At 39.9% G+C, this 18,664-nt stretch overlaps 1 protein-coding gene across 8 annotated transcripts in view; it reads right to left on the reverse strand.

Moving 5' to 3' along the window:
* The window catches only part of Clhc1 (clathrin heavy chain linker domain containing 1), an 81,707-nt gene that overhangs the window by 29,504 nt on the left and 33,539 nt on the right, over nucleotides 1-18,664 (reverse strand). For all 8 annotated transcript variants that reach the window (XM_004668954.2, XM_045148448.1, XM_045148451.1 and 5 more), the window contains one exon: nucleotides 18,329-18,435. In XM_004668954.2, the coding sequence (XP_004669011.2) occupies nucleotides 18,329-18,435 (107 nt within the window). The remainder of the gene's footprint in view (nucleotides 1-18,328; nucleotides 18,436-18,664) is intronic.

Raw genomic sequence — 18,664 nt, forward strand, 5'->3', positions numbered from 1 at the left:
CCAGTGCTCAGGAGATAGGGGTCTACAAGGAAAAGAAGCAAACAAGGCTAAGTATGGTGGCACATGCTTTAATCCCAGCACTTGGGAGGCTGAAGCAGGAGGATCACTGTGAGTTTAAGGTTAGCCTGGGTTAGAGTAAGACCCTGCCTCAAACAGACAAACCAAATAAAAGATCTTGTTTATAAACAAAACATGGGGCAGGAGAGATGGCATAGCAGTTAAGACACTTGCCTACAGAGCCAAAGGACTCAGGTTCAATTCCCCAGTACCCATGTAAGCCAGATGCACATGGTAGTGTATGTGTCTAGAGTTTGTTTGCAATGGCTGGAGGCCCTGGCACACTCATTCTCTCTCTCTACCCACCTCTCTCTCTCTCTCTTTTAAATAAATATTTTAAGAAAAAAACAAGGGCTGGAGAGATGGCTCAGCATTTAAGGCACTTGCCTAAAAAGCCTAACAACTTGAGTTGAATTCCCCAGTACCCACATAAAGCCAGATGGACAAAATGGTGCATGCATCTGCACTTTGTTTGCAGTGTCTGGAGGCCCTCGTGTGCCCATCCTCTCTTCCCTGTCTCTCTTCTCTCTTTCTCTTTGCTTGCAAATAAATAATAAATAGAATACTTTAAAAAAAACTTTTTTTTTTTTGCCCCAACCACGGCGGCAGCAGTGCACCAGAAAGGGGCCAGACTCAGCTCCAGCCACAGGAAAAGCCAGGTGTGGGAACTTCGACTCACACCAGCGCTCTCTGCAACTCAGGAAACGTGAAGAGAGAGCGGCAGTGAGTAATGGAGGAGCAGACCACAAGGGAGAAGAACACGTGGGGCAGCAAGAGAACCAGAGCAGCTGCGGCTCCCTCCCCTCCCCCACCACCGAGCCCAGCTCCAGCGAGAACAGAGCAGCGGTCTTGGGACCCGGCCACGCCAACTAGAGCCAACAGCGGGACCCAAGCAGGAGCAGAGTTCGGCAGCAACATCAGTGGCTTTGGCATCGGTAACAGCAGCCCCAGCAGCAGCAGCTCTAGTCGCGGCAGCAGCAGCAGACCTAGGAGCGGCAGCAGCGGCAGACCCAGCAGCAGCAGCTTCAGTGGCAGCAGCGGCAGTGGACACAGCAGCAGCAGCTTCAGCAGCACTGGTGGCTCCAGCAGTCGCAACTACAGCAGCAGCAGAGGCAGCAGCAGCGGTGGGCCCAGCAGCAGCAGCTTCAGCAGCAGCGACTACAGACCCAGCAGCGGCAGCTTCAGCAGCAGCAGTTCCAGCAGCATGGGTGCTGATCTGCAGGGCCACACTTGCCCCACAGGAAAAGCCAGTGCCCAGCTCCAGAAATCAGAACAGCAGCCCGACGACCCAGGCAGCAACTTGACTGAGAACAAAATCATCCAAGGTAACTGAGATTGCACCAGGGAAGGGTCTCACTTGGTTGCAAGCTGACTTGGATCCCTCAACAGACCAGAAATCTTAACCTCTTTGTTCATAGAGGATCTGGTTGTTAGAATAACTACTCTGGCATACATACTTGGGGCTGTTTTTGATTGAAAGTGTACAGTGTTTAGTTAAATTTTAGAATATACCTGTATTTTATTCCACTCAGCCTGCTTGAATACTCCCATGCAAGGAAACTCAACCCCTAGGAACACCTTTGTAGATACTGTGAGAGTCTAAAGAGCCACACCTAACACCTTAAGCTCCTACCCTGAAAACATATAACATCAAATCAATTGATACAGCTAAGAATACACAGCTAGCTAGAAAACCCAAGCATTAACTTAATCCAAGATGCAAAAATATATACATTATAACACAAGAAACACTAAAAAGCAAGACAATATAAATCCACCTAAAAGTATTAATGCATCAGAAATGTCCTCCAGTGAGAACAAGTTACAGGAAATGCCTGAGAAAGAGTTCAAAAGAATGATTATAAATATGTTCAAAGAGGTCAAAGAACAAATCAAAAGAATCAAAGAAGAAATAAAAGAGGAAATCAAAGGAATCAAAGAAGACACAGTACACCAATTTAATGAAATAAAGAAGGCAATACAAGACATAAATAAGGAAATAGAAATAATAAAGAAAAACCAGTCAGAATTACTAGCAATGAAGAACACAGTTAATGAAATAAAAATCTCTGTTGAAAATCTCACCAGTAGGATGGATGAGGGAGAGGACAGACTATCTAAACTACAAGACCAAGTAGCAGATCTAATACAGTCCAACAAAGAGAAAGACAAACTTACAGAAAAGTAGGAGTGGAAATTTCAAGATATTCAGGACACTATGAAAAGATCCAATATAAGAATGCAGGGCATCAGAAAGCCAAGCGCCACATGTTCTCTCTCATATGTGGATACTAGCTACAGATGACTGGACTTCTGCATGAGAATGAAAATACTTAGTAGCAGAGGACAGTAAGTTAAAAAGGAGACATAAAGAGAAGAGAAAGGAAGGGAGGAGGGTACTTAATAGGTTGATATTGTATATATGTAAGTACAATGATTGTGATGAGGACGTAATATGATGGAGAATGGAATTACAAAGGGGAAAGTGTGGGGGGTGGGGAGGGAGGGAATTACCATGGGATTTTTTTTATAATCATGGAAAACGCTAATAAAAATTTTATTTTATTTTATTTATTTATTTTTTTTCAACTGGCGAAATAAGCAAGGGTGATGTTTTCCTGTGAACTGGATACCAGCACAAAGGGGAAGGAGATCAATTCAGAGAAAAATCAACTCCTACCAAATCAGAGAGCCAGAGCCTCAGAGGCCCCCAACACCTCAGCACTGAAGCAGACCAAAAATGAACCCAACATGGCTCAGGGAAATCTTGCGGAAGAGGGGGCGGAAAGAATGTCAGAGTTACATGTTGGGTCATGATTTTCAGAGACATTTATCATACTAATAACTGGGGGCTAACTCCACAATGCACGACCCATTTTCAATAATAAGGAGGGTCTAATGGGAGGGGGTAGATCACAGATGAGCCTAAATAATGGTACCAAACTGCCTGTATTTACTGAAAAGAAAACTAATAAATTAAATTTTAAAAAAAAATAAATAAAAGTGCATCTTTGAGCAAAGCTCTCAAAAAAAAAAATTTTTAAATTTAAAAAAAAATTAAATTAAAAAAATTAAAAAAAAAAAAAAGAATGCAGGGCATAGTAGAAGAAGAATTCCACTCCGAAGGCATAGTAGGTGTCTTCAACAAAATCATAGAAGAAAATTTCCCCCAAATTGGGAAAGAGGTGCCAATGCAGATACAGGAAGCCTTTAGAACCGCAGCCAGACAAAACCTGAAAAGAACCTCTCCTCGCCATATTATAATCAAACTTCCAAACACACACACCAAAGAAAAAATACTGCAAGCAGTTAGAGAGAAAAATCAAGTTACCTACAAAAGCAAGCCCATCAGGATTACAGCAGATTATTCAACACAAACTTTTAAAGCCAGAAGGGCTTGGAGTGATATACTCCAAGTTCTGAAAGATAACAACTGTGAACCAAGGTTACTTTATCCTGCAAAGTTATCCATCCAAATAGACGGAGAAATAAGGACATTCCATGACAAAAGCAGGTTAAAGGAGTATTTGAAGACAAAACCAGCTCTACAGAAAATACTTGATAAAATCCTCCATGCTGAACAAAAGGAAAAGCACACATATAAGGAACCTAGAAAAAACAAGCTATACTCAAATACTAGTTAACAGAAGAGAGCACAGGTAGAACCGGAACCACAAAAAAAAAAAGGCAAACATAAATACACACCTTTCAATAATATCTCTTAATATCAAGGGCCTCAATGCCCCAACGAAAAGACATAGGTTTGCAGACTGGGTTAAAAAGCAGGATCCTACAATTTGTTGTCTCCAAGAAACTCACCTTTCTACAAAGGTTAGACATTATCTTAGGCTGAAAGGTTGGAAGACAGTGTTTCAAGCAAATGGGCCTAGAAAACAAGCAGGGGTTGCTATCCTAATATCGGACAAGGTAGACTTCAGTCCAATGTTACCAAAGAAAGATAAGGAAGGTCACTTTATATTGATTATGGAGGACATTACAATCCTAAACATATATGCACCTAACATGGGGGCTCCCAAATTCATCAAACAAACACTATTAGAACTAAGGTCACAAATAACACCAAACACAGTGGTGGTGGGTGACTTTAACACCCCACTCTCATCATTTGACAGGTCATCCCGGGAAAAATAAAAACAGAGAGGCATCTGGACTAAATGAGGTCATAGAAGGAATGGACCTAACAGATATATACAGGACATTTCATCCAAAGGCTGCAGAATATACATTCTTTTCAGCAGCACATGGAACATTCTCTAAAATAGACCATATATTAGGACACAAAGCAAATCTTAACAAATTCAGGAAAATTGAAAAAATTCCTTGCATTCCATATGACCACAGTGGAATTTAACTACATATCAGTAGCAAGAAAGGCTATAGAGCATACACAAAATCATGGAAACTAAACAATACACTACTAAATGATGAATGGGTCAATGAAGAAATCAAGAAGGAAATCAAAAAATTTTTTCAGTCAAATGATAATGAGAACACAACATACGAAAATCTCTGGGACACAATGAAGGCAGTTCTAAGAGGTAAATTTATAGCCTTAAGTGCCTATATTAAGAAATTAGAAAGGTCACAAGTAAACGACCTAATGCTTCACCTTAAAGCCTTGGAAAAACAAGAACAAGGCAAATGAAAAATCAGTAGACGGGAAGAAATAATAAAGATTAGGGCAGAAATTAATGAACTAGAAACAAAAGAAAAAAAAAATCCAAAGAATTAATGAAACAAAGAGTTGGTTCTTTGAAAGGATAAACAAGATTGATAAACCCTTAGCAAATCTGACCAAAAGAAAGAGAGAAGAGACACAAATTAATAAAATCAGAGATGAACAAAATACCATCAAAAGAGATTCCAGAGAAATTCAAAAAATCATAGGGACATGTTATAAAAGCATCCACAAAGGATGAAAATCTGAAAGAAATGATTTCCTTGATTTATATGACCTACTTAAATTAAATCAAAATGAGATTAATCACTTAAATAGACCTATAACAAACATGGAGATCCGAACAGTTATCAATAATCTCCCAACTTAAAAAAGGCCAGGCCCAGATGGATTCACTGCTGAATTTTACCAGACTTTTAAGGAAGAGCTAACACCCTTGCTTCTTAAGCTTTTCCAGGAAATAGAAAAAGAAGGAATTCTACCAAACTCCTTCTATGAGGCCAGCATCACTCTGATACGAAAACCAGGCAAAGATAGAACAAAAAAAGAAAATTATAGACCAATCTCCCTCATGAACATAGATGCAAAAATTCACAACAAAATATTGGCAAACAGAATACAAGATATATCAAAAAGATCATTCACCCTGACCAAGTAGGCTTTATTTCAGAGATGCAGGGATGGTTCAACATATGCAAATCTCTAAATGTAATACATTACATAAACGGGTTGAAGGACAAAAATCACATGATCATCTCATTAGATGCAGAGAAAGCATTTGACAAAATCCAACATCCCTTCATGATAAAAATCCTACAGAGACTGGGAATAGAAGGAACATATCTCAATATAATAAAGGCTATTTATGACAAGCCTACAGCCAACATATTACTAAATGGGGAAAAACTGGAAGCTTTTCCACTAAAATCAGGAACAAGACAAGGGTGTCCATTGTCCCCACTTTTATTTAATATAGTTTTGGAAGTCTTAGCCATAGCAATAAGGCAAGAGACACACATAAAAGGGATACAAATTGGAAAGGAAGAAATCAAGTTATCATTATTTACAGATGACCTGATTCTATACATAAAGGACCCTAAAGACTCTACTAGCAAACTGCTAGAGCTGATCAAAACCTACAGCCATGTAGCAGGATACAAAATAAATACACAGAAATCAGTACCCTTCATATATGCTAACAACAAACACACAGAGGATGAAATCAGAGAATCACTCCCATTCACAATTGCATCAAAAAATAAATAAATAAATAAAGTACCTTGGAATAAACCTAACCGAGGAAGTAAAGAATCTCTACAATGAGAACTTTAAAACACTCATGCGAGAAACTGCAGAAGACACTAGAATGCAGAGAAACATCCCTTGTTCCTGGATTGGAAGAATCAATATTTTGAAAATGGCAATGTTACCTAAAGCAATCTACACATTTAATACAATCCCTATCAAAATACCAAAGGCTTTCTTCATGGAAATAGAAAAAAAAATCCAAAAATTCATTTGGAATCACAAAAAACAACGAATATCTAAAATAATACTGAGCAACAAAAATAAGGCTGGTGGTATAACCATACCTGATGTTAACCTATAGTACAGAGCCATAGTAACAAAAACAGCATGGTACTGGCACAAAAACAGACATGTAGATCAGTGGAACAGAATAGAGGACCCAGATGTAAGCCCAAGTAGCTATAGCCACCTGATATTTGATAAAAATGCCAAAATACTCAGTGGAGAAGAGACAGCCTCTTCAGCAAATGGTGTTTTGAAAACTGGATATATATCTGCAGAAGGATGAAAATAGATTCTTCTCTCTCGCCATGCACAAGAATTAAGTTCAAATGGATTAAAGACCTCAACATCAGCCAGGTGTGGTGGCGCACGCCTTTAATCCCAGCACTCAGGAGGCAGAGGTAGAAGGATTGCCATGAGTTCAAGGCCAGCCTGAGATGACAGAGTTAATTCCAGGTCAGCTTGGACCAGAGTGAGACTCTACCTCGAAAAACCAAAAAAAAAAAAAAAAAAAAAAGACCTTAACATCAGACCTAAAACTCTGAAACTGCTAGAGGAAAAAGTAGGGGAAACCCTTCAACATATTGGTCTTGGCAAAGACTTTCTGAATAAACCCCAATTGCTCAGGCAATAAAACCACAGATTAATCACTGAGACCTCATGAAATTACAAAGATTTTACACTGCAAAGGACACAGTGAAAAAAGCAAAGAAGCAACCTACAGAATGGGAAAAAAATCTTCGCCAGCTACATATCTGATAGAGGATTAATATCTAGGATATACAAAGAACTCAAAAAGTTAAATAATGAGGAATCAAACAAGCCAATCAAAAAATGGGCTATGGAGCTAAATAGAGCATTCTCAAAGAAAGAAATACAAATGGCATATAAGCATCTAAAAAAATGTTCTACGTCACTTGTCATCAGGGAAATGAAGATTAAAACTACATTGAGATTCGATCTCACTCCTGTCAGATTGGCCACCATCATGAAAACAAATGATCATAAATGTTGGCGGGGATGTGGAAAAAGAGGAACCCTTCTACACTGCTGGTGGGAATGCAATCTGGTCCAGCCATTGTGGAAAACAGTGTGGAGGTTCCTCAAATAGCTAAAGATTGATCTACCATATGACCCAGTAATAGCACTCTTAGGCATATATGCTAAGGACTCATCTCATTTCCTTAGAAGTACGTGCTCAACCATGTTTATTGCTGCTCAATTTATAATAGCTGGGAAATGGAACCAGCCTAGATGTCCCTCAACTGATGAGTGCATAATGAAGATGTGGCACATTTATACAATGGAGTTCTACTCAGCAGTAAAGAAAAATGAAGTTATGAAAATTGCAGAAAAATGGATGGATCTGGAAAGGATTATACTAAGTGAGGTAACCCAGGCCCAGAAAGCCAAGTGCCACATGTTCTCTCTCATATATGGATCCTAGCTACAGATGATTGGGCATCTGCGTGAGAAGGGAAATACTTGGTAGCAGAGGCCAGTAAGTTAAAAAGGAGACATAAAGGGAAGAGAAAGGAAGGGAGGAGGATACTTAATAGGTTGATATTATATATATGTAAGTAGAATGATTATAATGGGGAGGTAATATGATGGAGAATGTAATTTCAATGGGGAAAGTGTGGGGGTGGGGAGGGAGGGAATTACCATGGGATTTTTTTTTATAATCATGGAAAATGTTAATAAAAATTTAAAAAAAAATTTTTTTTAAAGAAATTGGGTTCCACTTAAGATGGCAGCAAAGAACCACGCAAAAGCAGCCTAGGGGAGAAATAGCCAAAAAAAAAAAAAAAGCAGCAAAATACACACTTTTACTAAAAAGTGAGGTGTATAAGAAATTAAAATGGCAGCAGAGAAGTAGGAGAGATCCAGAGCCCACAAAGGCAGGCAGTTGCGGCTACAGGAGCGGCACCAGGTCTGCAGGGCCACAGCAGCCAGGCTCAGCTTGAGCTGCAGGAAAAGCCAGGTGAGGGGTTTTCCACTCACACTGGAGCTATTCGCAAACTCAAGAAACGTGGAGAACTGCAGTGAATAGCGGAGGAGCAGATCATGAGGTACAGGATCACGTGGACCAGTGAGAGAACTAGAGCCACCATCGACAGCCTTCATGAAAAATATCCTATAGAAACTGGGAATAGAAGGAACATATCTCAGTATAATAAAGGCTATTTATGGGCTGGAGAGATGGCTTAGCGGTTAAGCACTTGCCTGTGAAGCCTAAGGACCCTGGTTCGAGGCTTAGTTCCCCAGGTCCCACTTTAGCCAGATGCACAAGGGGGCGCACGCGTCTGGAGTTCATTTGCAGAGGCTGGAAGCCCTGGCGCGCCCATTCTCTCTCCCTCTGTCTTTCTCTCTCTGTCTGTCGCTCTCAAATAAATAAAAAATTAAAAAAGAAAATTAAAAAAAAATAAAGGTTATTTATGACAAGCCTACAGCCAACATAATACTAACAATACTAGCAAAACCTGAAGCGTTTTCACTAAAATCAGGAACAAGACAAGGGTGTCCACTCTCCACACTTTTATTTACTATAGTATTGAAAGTCTTAGTCATAGCAAGTAAGACAAATATAAAAGGGATACAGATTGGAAAGGAAGAGATCAATTATCATTATTTGCAGATGACATGATTCTATACATAAAGGACCCTAAAGACTCTACCAACAAATTGTGAGTGCTGATAACCACTTATAGCAAGATATAAAATAAGCACACAGAGATTAGTAGCCTTCCTTTATGCTAACAGAAATCTGCAGAGGATGAAATCAGAGAATCACTCCCATTCACAATCGCATCAATAACAACAACAAAAAGTACCTTGGTAATTGGATTGGAGGCCCGCTCCATGGGAGGGAATACATCCCCGATACTGAAAACTTAAAACAGTCAAGAGTCCTAGTGCTGTAACATCTGCTGTTGTCTGGGCAAATGTATATACTATGCTTATCATAGCCCAGTAACCACTTCTCTTTATGTTCATACCCTTATATTAATGCTACTCTCACTATGGGTAGAGAGTCTTCTCTTTTCAGATGGCAGTGACTTTGGGGCTACTCAGAAGGTATCATGGCGCTGGAAAGAAATGACCGAGTGCTCAGTACTGTAATATCTCTATCACACCTTCCAAAGCTCAGGGTCTAATGCGGAAGAGGTGGTAGAAAACAATGTAAGAGCCAAAGGGAGGGTAGGACCCCTTACAACATCCTCCCCCAGACACAAAATGGCCTGGATATCCATGACCTGACAGTGCCTGACACTACCTACAGAAGATCATCATAAGAGGAGGAAAAGATCATAACATCAAAATAAAAGAGAGACTGATTGAGATGGGGAGGGGATATGATGGAGAATGGAGTTTCAAAGAGGAAAGTGAAGGGAGGGAGGGTATTACCATGGGATATTTTTTATAATCATATTTTTTATAATCATTGTTAATAAAAATTTGAAGAAAAAAAAAGGACCTTCGAATAAATCAAGGAAGTGAAGGACCTTACAATAAAAATTTTAAACACTCAAGACATAAATTGCAGAAAACACTAGGAAATGCCACGACATCCCTTGTTCTTAGATTGCAAGAATCAATATTGTAAAAATGTCCACCAAAAGCAATGTAGACATTTAGCCAATTCCCATTAAAATTCTTCACAAAAATAAAATTCAATAAGATGCACAAAAAACCTACAATATCTAAAACAATTTTGAGTAACAAAAATAAGGCTAGTGGAAAAAGCCGGGTGTGGTGACTCACGCCTTTAATCCCAGCACTCGGGAGGCAGAGATAGGAGGATCACTGTGAGTTCAAGGCCACCCTGAGACTACACAGTGAATTCCAGGTCAGCCTGGGCCAGAGTAAGACCCTACCTCAAAAAAACAAAAAACAAAGCTGGTGGTATCGCCATACCTGATTTTAACCTATACTACAGAGCCATAGTAACAAAAACAGCATGGTACTGGCACAAAAACAGACATGTAGATCTACAGGACAGGATTGAGGTCCCAGATGTTAAGTCTGGGTAGCTATAGCCACCTGATCCTCAACAAAAATGCCAAAATTACTCACTGGGGAAGACACAGCCTCTTCCGCAAATATTGCTGGGAAAACTGGATATGTATCTATAGAAGGATGAAAACAGATCCTTATCTCTCTCCATGTATAAGAATCAAGTCCAAATGAATCAAAGACCTTTATATTAGACCTGAATCTCTGAGACTGCTAGAAGAAAAAGTAGGGGAAACCCTTCAACATAGTGTTATTGGCAAAGACTTTCTGACTATAACCCCAGTTGCTTAGGAAATAAAGACACTGATCAATGGCTGGAACCTCATGAAATTACAAAGCTTTTAAATGGCAAAGAACACTGGGAATAGAGCAGAGAGGCAAACTACAAAATGGGAAAAAATCCTTTGCTAGCTATACATCTGATAGAGGATTATTATCTAGGCTACAAAAAGAACTTAAAAAGTTAAATAATAAGAAACCAATCCAATTAAAAGATGGGCTATGGAATTAAATAGAGAGTTCTCAAAAGAAGAAATATGGATGGCCTATAAGCATCTAAAAATGTTTGACATCCCTACGTCATCAGGGAAATGCAGATTAAAACTACATTGAGATTCCATCTCACTCCTGTCAGATTGGCTACCATCATGAAAACAAATGACCATAAATGCTGGCGAGGATACAGAAAAAGAGGAACCCTTCTACACTGTTGGTGGGAATGCAATCTGGTCCAGCCATTGTGGAAATCAGTGTGGAGGTTCCTCAAACAGCTAAAGATTGATCTACCATATGACCCAGCTATAGCACTCCTAGGCATATATCCAAAGGACTAATCTCACTACCTTACAGATACTTGCTCAATCATGTTTATTGCTCCTCTATTCACAACAGGTAGGAAATTGAACCAGCCTAGATGTCCCTCAATTGATGAGTGGATAATGAAGCTATGGCACATTTACACAATGGAGTTCTATTCAGCAGTAAAGAAAAATGAAGTTATGAAATTTGCAGAAAAAAAGGATGGATCGGGAAAATATTATACTTAGTGAGGTAACCCAGGACCCAAAAGCCAAACATCACATGTTCTCTCTCATATGTGGAGCCTAGCTACAAAGGATTGGACTTCTACATGAGTAGGAAGAAATTCAGTAGCAGAGGGCAATAAGCTAAAAAAGAAATGTAAGGAGAATAGAAAGGGAGGGAGGTGAAACCTAACAGGATGGAATTGTATATGTGTAAGTAAAAGAATACATTGATGAGGGTGAAAAGGCCTAAGGTTAGGGAAAGAGATTGAGTAAAGGAAAGGTGGGGGGAGGGCTAATCAAAATTTAACAGGATATAAACAAGTCACATGGAAACCTACTTTTTGGACAATGGAACACTCAGAAGCCATAGATTGTTACTAGAAAGTTTTCAGTGCCAGGGATGGGATACCTGCCAGTGAGTTGATATCCAGGGAGGTCCCTGATGACCCCAAAACATTGCTTGGTTTCCCACCAGGAATAGATGGTAAGACCTTATTGTTGAAGAGTCCACATACTTGAGCTGCAGGGTCACTGAGAAATCTTGCTGGAGTTGAGCTGAAAACTTCCCCTGTGTAGATCAGCTGATAGAAAGCTGGTAAAAGCCACACTGCATACAGTTCAATGGGAGAAAGAGAAATTACCAGTGAAGATACTTAACAGTGGACAGTGCAAGCCTTTAATTTGGCCACCTAGGCCAAATAGCCAACAGGTGCAATCATGGCATGTCTATTATGGCGGAAACCAACTGCTCTCTAATTGGACTGGAGGCTCGCTCCATGGGAGGGAATACATCCCTGATACTGAAAACCTACAACAGGTAGTCATGAGCCCTAGGGGTGCAATGTCTGCTGGAGTCTGGCTAAATGTATACACTATGCTCACCAAACTGCCCAGTAAGCACTTCTCTTAATGTTCACACCCATATAGTACTGCCACTCTCACTTTTGGTTAGAGAAGCTTCACTTTTCAGATGGCACTGACCTTGGGATGACTCAGAAGGCACCATGGTGCTGCAAAGAAGTAACAGAGGAGAGCTCAGCACTGAAATATCTCTATCACAACTTCCAAGGCTCAGGGTCCATTACAGAAGAGGTGGCAGAAAGAATGTAAGAGCCAAAGGAAGGGTAGGACTCCTTACAAAGTGCTCCTCCAGACATAAAATGGCCTAGATATCCATGACCTCACAATGCCTGACACTACCTACACAAGACAATCATAATAGGAGCAAAAGATGATGACAGCAAAATAAAAGAGAGACTGATTGAGAGGGGGAAAGGGTATGAAGGCGAGTGGAGTTTCAAAGGGGAAAGTGGGTGGAGGGAGGGAATTACCATGGGTTATGGTCTATAATTATGGAAGTTGTCAATAAAAATAAATAAATTAAGGGCTGGAGAGATGGCTTAGTGGTTAAGCACTTGCCTGTGAAACTAAGGACCCCAGTTCAAGGCTCAATCCCCAGGACCCACATAAGCCAGATGTTTGTTTTCAGTGGCTGGAGGGCCTGGTGCACCCATTCTCATTCTCTCTCTCTCCCTTGATATCAAATAAATAAACTTTTAAAAAATAAAAATGAATAAATTTTAAAAATAACAGTAGCACACTGTACCATTTTCACAAGCTATTACTCTAAGTGAAATAAGTCTAACATAAAAAGAGAAATGCTGCATGATCCTTCTTATAAGTAGAATCTAAAAGAAATACATAGATTGTTGCAGTTAGGTTCCCACTGGTGGCAGAAATCACCTGACCAGGAGCAGGTTTTGGGGGAAAAATGTTTTATTTTGGCTTACATACTCGAGGGAAAGCTCCATGATGGCAGAGGAAAACAATGGCATGAACAAAGGGTGGACATCACCCCTGACCAACATAAAGTGGACAATAGCAACAGGAGAGTGTACCAAACACTGGCAAGAGGAAACTGGCTATAGTATCCATAAGCCTGCCCCCACCAATACACTGCCTCCAAAATGCCTTAATTCCCAAATTTCTGTCATCTGGGAAACTAGCATTCAGAACCCTTAAGTTTTGGGGGGACTCCTGAATCAAACCACCTCATAGATCTACAGAGTATAATGGTGATTAGTTGAAGTTGGAGTGAGAGAAAATGAGAAATAAGCCAAAGGTTACAAATTTGCTATTATACAGAATGAGTAAGTTTAGAGATCTAATGTATTGCAGAAAAACTTTAGCTAATACTGTATTGTACATGGAAAGTATTTTATTATATTTATTTTGTTTTTAAAAATTTTTTTTGTTTATTTATTTATTTATTTGAAAGTGACAGACAGAGAAAGAGGGAGAGAGAGAGAACAGGCATGCCAGAGCCTCCAGCCACTGCAAATGAACTCCAGACGCATGCGCCACCTTGTGCATCTGGCTAACATGGGTCTTGGGGAATCAAGCCTCGAACTGGGGTCCTTAGGCTTCACAGACAAGTGTTTTACTGCTAAGCCATCTCTCCAGCCCTTTATTTTGTTTTTTGAGGTAGAGTCGTGCTCTAGCCCAGGCCAGAAAGTTTTTTAATAGCATGTAAATTAGGTCCCTTGTCACATACAAAAGGAAAAGAAAAAAAAAAAAAACTAAACCAAGTAACTATGGAAGATGATGGATATAATAATTTACTTGATTGAAGTAATCATTTTCACTATGTGTGGACAGATAGATAAGACTTAGAATAGCCAAGCCCAATTTAATAAAGAACAAAGTTTGAAAGGAAACTAACACTATTTTAAGACTTCCTATAGAACTATACCAGTCAAGATAACATAGCATTGATATTAAGATATAAACCAATTAGGGCCAGGGTTGTAGAACAGTGTTAGATATATGCCTAGTATGGTTGAGGTTTAATCCCAAGCACAAGGAAGAAAGGAAGGGGAAGAAGAAGAGAGAAAGGGACATGAAACAGAATAGTCCCAAACACATATGGATAATTGATTTTCAACAGAAGTATAAAGGCAACTCAGTGGAGAAAATTTTTTTAATAACTTTTTAAATAAATTGTCTTAAATAGCCATAGGCATAAAAAAATAAAAAGCAAAAAATACCCCTTTGTTCCATGTATTAAACTACATATGTGTGTATGTATATAAACTCAAAGGGACTGGAGAGATGGCTTAGCAGTTAAAGCACTTGCCTGTGAAGCCTAAGGACCCAGGGCCCCCATAAAGCCAGATGCACAAGGTAGCACACGTTTGGAATTTCTCTCTCTCTCTTTCTCCTTCTCTCTCAAATTAAAAAAAAAAGTAAAAAAAATTTTTTAAATTAACTCAAAATGACTATAGATGTAAATATAAAATTTAAACTATAAAAATCTTTACATGAAAAATCCTTTGTAGATTTGGTAAAAAAAAAAAAAAAAAACAAAAAACTAACCATGTCACTATAACTATGATTCATAAAGGAAAATGTTTGGGCTGGAGAGATGGCTGGGTGGTTAAGGCTTGTGCCTGCAAGACCAAAGGATCCAGGTTCAATTCCTCAGTACCCATGTAAAGCCAGATGCATAAGGTAGTGCATGCATCTGGAGTTCAATTGCAATGGCTAGAGACCCTGACACACATGTTCTCCCTCTATCCCTCTCTCTTTCTCTCCTTCTCTCAAATGATTAAAGAATAAATAAATATTTAATCTCAGCACTTGGGAGGCAGAGGTAGGAGGATCACCATGCATTTGAGGACACCCTGAGACTACATAGTGAATTACAGGTCAGCCTGGACCTGAGTGAGACCCTACCTTAAAAAAACAAAAATAAACAACAAAAAAAGAATAAATAAATAAAATATTTGAAAAAAAAAAGAAAAAGTTTCACAAATTGGACTTTGCTATAATCAAGAACTTCTACTCTTATGGAGATACTGTCAAGAGAATGAAAATGGAAAAGGTATCTGCAAATCTGATAAAGGATTTATATTCATTCAATGGAGTATTCACCAATCCAAGGGAACAAATTCTTGATGGATTCAACATGAGTGTTAAATAACTACTAGGACAACAAATCAGTCAAATAGAAATGCCCACTGCATGACTTCACTTATTAAAAACACTATAAACTGGGCGTGGTGGTGCACATCTTTAATCCCAGCACTCGGGAGGCAGAGGTAGGAGGATTGCCGTGAGTACAAGGCCACCCTGAGACTCCATGGTGAATTCCAGGTCAGCCTGGGCTAGAGTGAGACCCTACCTCGGAAAACCAAAAAAAAAAAAAAAAAAAAAACTATAGAAAGTGAAAACTTATCTATGATGATTTTAAACAAACCAGTGTTTACATGGAGACTAGGCAAGAGGCTGCGGGGAACAGGAGTGAAAATGGAGGGAAGCAGTGAGAAGAGGACTGCAGATGGGTATGAGGGAGCTTTGTGGTGATGATGTCATATGCGTATATACATGGCAAACTTATCAAATTATGTACTTTAAATAAGCAGAATTTGGGCTTGGGAATGTAGCTCAGTGGTAAGTGTACTTTCTTAAAATGCACGATGCCCTGGGTTTTACTCCCAGGAGTAAACAAAAAAATGTCAAATTTGTTTTATATATGTCAATTTGCCACAGGAAAGTTTTTTGTTGGTGGTGGTGGTGGTGGTGGTTGCTTGTTGTTTCAATACTTTTATTTTTTTATTTGCAATGTGGGTACAGAGATTCATGTGCCACTTTGTGCATCTGGGTTTACGCGAGTATTAGGGAACTGAACCCAGGTCCACAGGCTTTGTATTCAAGTTGTTCTTTGTTAAAGAACAAATCTTAACATTTTTCAAATGTTGACAACACATAAGTGTTAATATATTTCCCCGTGTATTTCTTCCCTTTTTTTTTTTTCTTTTTTGTTTTTTGAGGTAGAGCCCCGCTCTAGCTTAGGCTGACCTGGAATTCACTCTGTGTTCTCAGGGTGGCCTCAAACTCACAGTGATCCTCCTACCTCAGCCTTCCAAGTGCTGGGATAAAGGCATGCACCACCACACCCGGCTTCTCCATGTATTTCTGTATACTAAATATTTTATAATGTAGTTTAGACATCTAATCAAACCCTAATGTTATGACTACGGAAGTAGCAAATGGTAGAAATAAGGCTAGGAACTAAGCTGTCAGTAATATTCTATTTTATTTTAAAAAACAAACAGAGTTCGATCGGTAGCCGGAGCGGAGAGCGGGCCCCCGAGAGCCCTGAGCAGCCCACCGCTGCTCCGGCCTAGTTACCATCACACCCAGGAGGAGCCGCAGCTGCCGCAGCCGGCCCCAGTCACCATCACCGCGACCTGAGCAGCGAGGCCGAGACCCAGCAGCCGGCCGCCCGCCCTCAGAGCCGCCGACACCAAGCCCGGCACCACCGGCAGCGGCGCAGGGAGCGGAAGCCCGGGTGGCCTCACATCGCGGCGCCTGCGGGCGGGGACAAGAAGGTCATCTCAACGAAGGTTTTGGGAACAGTAAAATGGTTCAATGTAAGGAATGAATATGGTTTCATCCACAGGAATGACACCAAGGAAGATGTGTTTGTACACCAGACTGCCATAAAGAATAACCCCAGGAAGCACCTTCGCAGTGTAGGGGATGGAGAGACTGCAGTCTGATGTTGTGGAAGGAGAAAAGGTGCGGAGGCGGCAATGCTGCAGGCCCTGGTGGAGGTCCAGTTCAAGGCAGTAAATATGCAGCAGACCGTAACCATTATAGACTATCCACGTCTAGGGGTCCTCCACGCACTTACCAGCAGCATTACCAGAACAGTGAGAGTGGGGGAAAGAATGAAGGATGGAGAGCGCTGCTGAAGGACAGGCCCAACAACACTGACCCTAGAGCAAGCGAAGGTTCCCACCTTACTACATGAGGAGACCCTATGGGTGTGGACCACAGTATTCCAACCTCCTGTAAAGGGAGAAGTGATGCAGGAGAGCAAGGTAGACCACTGAGACAGGATAGGATTCTGCAGGGGTCCTCGCCAAAGACAGCCCAGAGAGGATGGCAATGAAAAGGACAAGGACAATCAAGGACATGACACCCAAGGTCAACAGCCACCTCAACCTGGGTACCGCCGCAACTTCAATTACCGACGCAGACGCCCAGAGAACCCTAAACCACAAGATGGCAAAGAGACAAAAGCAGCCTATCCACCAGCTGAAAATTCGTCCGCTCCCAAGGCTGAGCAGGGCGGGGCTGAGTAAATGCCGGCTTACCATCTTTACCATCATCCGGTTTAGTCATCCAACCAGAAGAAATGAATACGACATTCCAGTAATAAGAAATGAACAAAAGATTGGAGCTGAAGACCTTAAGTGCTTGCTTTTTGCCCATTGACCAGATAAACTAGAACTATCTGCATTGAGTATGCAGCTGGGGTTTTTATTATTTTTACCTAAAGATGTCTCTGTTAGGTAATGACAAACGTGTTTTTTTAAAAAGCCTGGTTTTTCTCAATATACCTTTAAAGGTTTTTAAATTATTTCATATCTGCTCAATTTGAGATTTTTAAGAACTTCATTTTTAATTTGTAATAAGTTTACAACTTGATTTTTTTCAAAAAAAAAAAAGTCCACAAACTGCAAGCACCTCTTAATAAAGGTCTTAAATAATGTCTTTGTGTTAAAAAAAATTAAAAAAAAAAAAAAAGTAGAGCTGGAGAGATGGCTTAGGGCTTATGGCACTTGCCTGAGAAACCTAAGGACCCAGGTAAGACAGATGCACAAGGTGGTCCATGCATCTAGAGTTCATTTTCAGTGGCTACAGGCCCTCGTGTGCCTCTCTCTTTCTCCCGATCTCTCTCAAAATAAAAAATAAATGAATAAAATATTTTTTTTAAAGTGCCAGGTGTAGTAGTGCACACCTTTAATCCCAGCATTCAGGAGGCAGAGGTAGAGGATTGCTGAGTTTGAGGCCAGGCAGAGACTACCTGAATTCCAGGTCAACCTGAACTAGAGTGAGATGCTACCTCGAAAAAGCAAAAAAAAAAAAAAAAAGTAAATTTAAAATACAAAGCATTATTAACATTTGTATTTCAAAAAGAAATGCTTACCCTTAAATTTATTCATTGTCCCAATGTTTTGAAGAATTCTTCTAGGACTGCTTGCTGTAAAAGATGCTGCCTCTCCATATTTTCCAAGGGAGATTAATTCATTGAATCTGTAGCCATTGCATTTTAAAGTGCATTACAATGATACTCAGAAAGAAAGAAAATGGATTAGAAATATCTAATACAAATTAAGCAAAGGCATAATATGGAAAAATAAAAAGGAACCCTAATAAGCTATAACTAGATACATTGTAAGTCTAAGATAATACATTCTTTCTCTAATATTTTAAAGGTTATTTTTAGACCTAATTGTGTACCTTATTTCTACAGTATTTACAT

This window comes from Jaculus jaculus, chromosome 4 (genome assembly GCF_020740685.1).
Source record: "Jaculus jaculus isolate mJacJac1 chromosome 4, mJacJac1.mat.Y.cur, whole genome shotgun sequence".
NCBI classification, from domain to species: Eukaryota; Metazoa; Chordata; class Mammalia; order Rodentia; family Dipodidae; genus Jaculus; species Jaculus jaculus.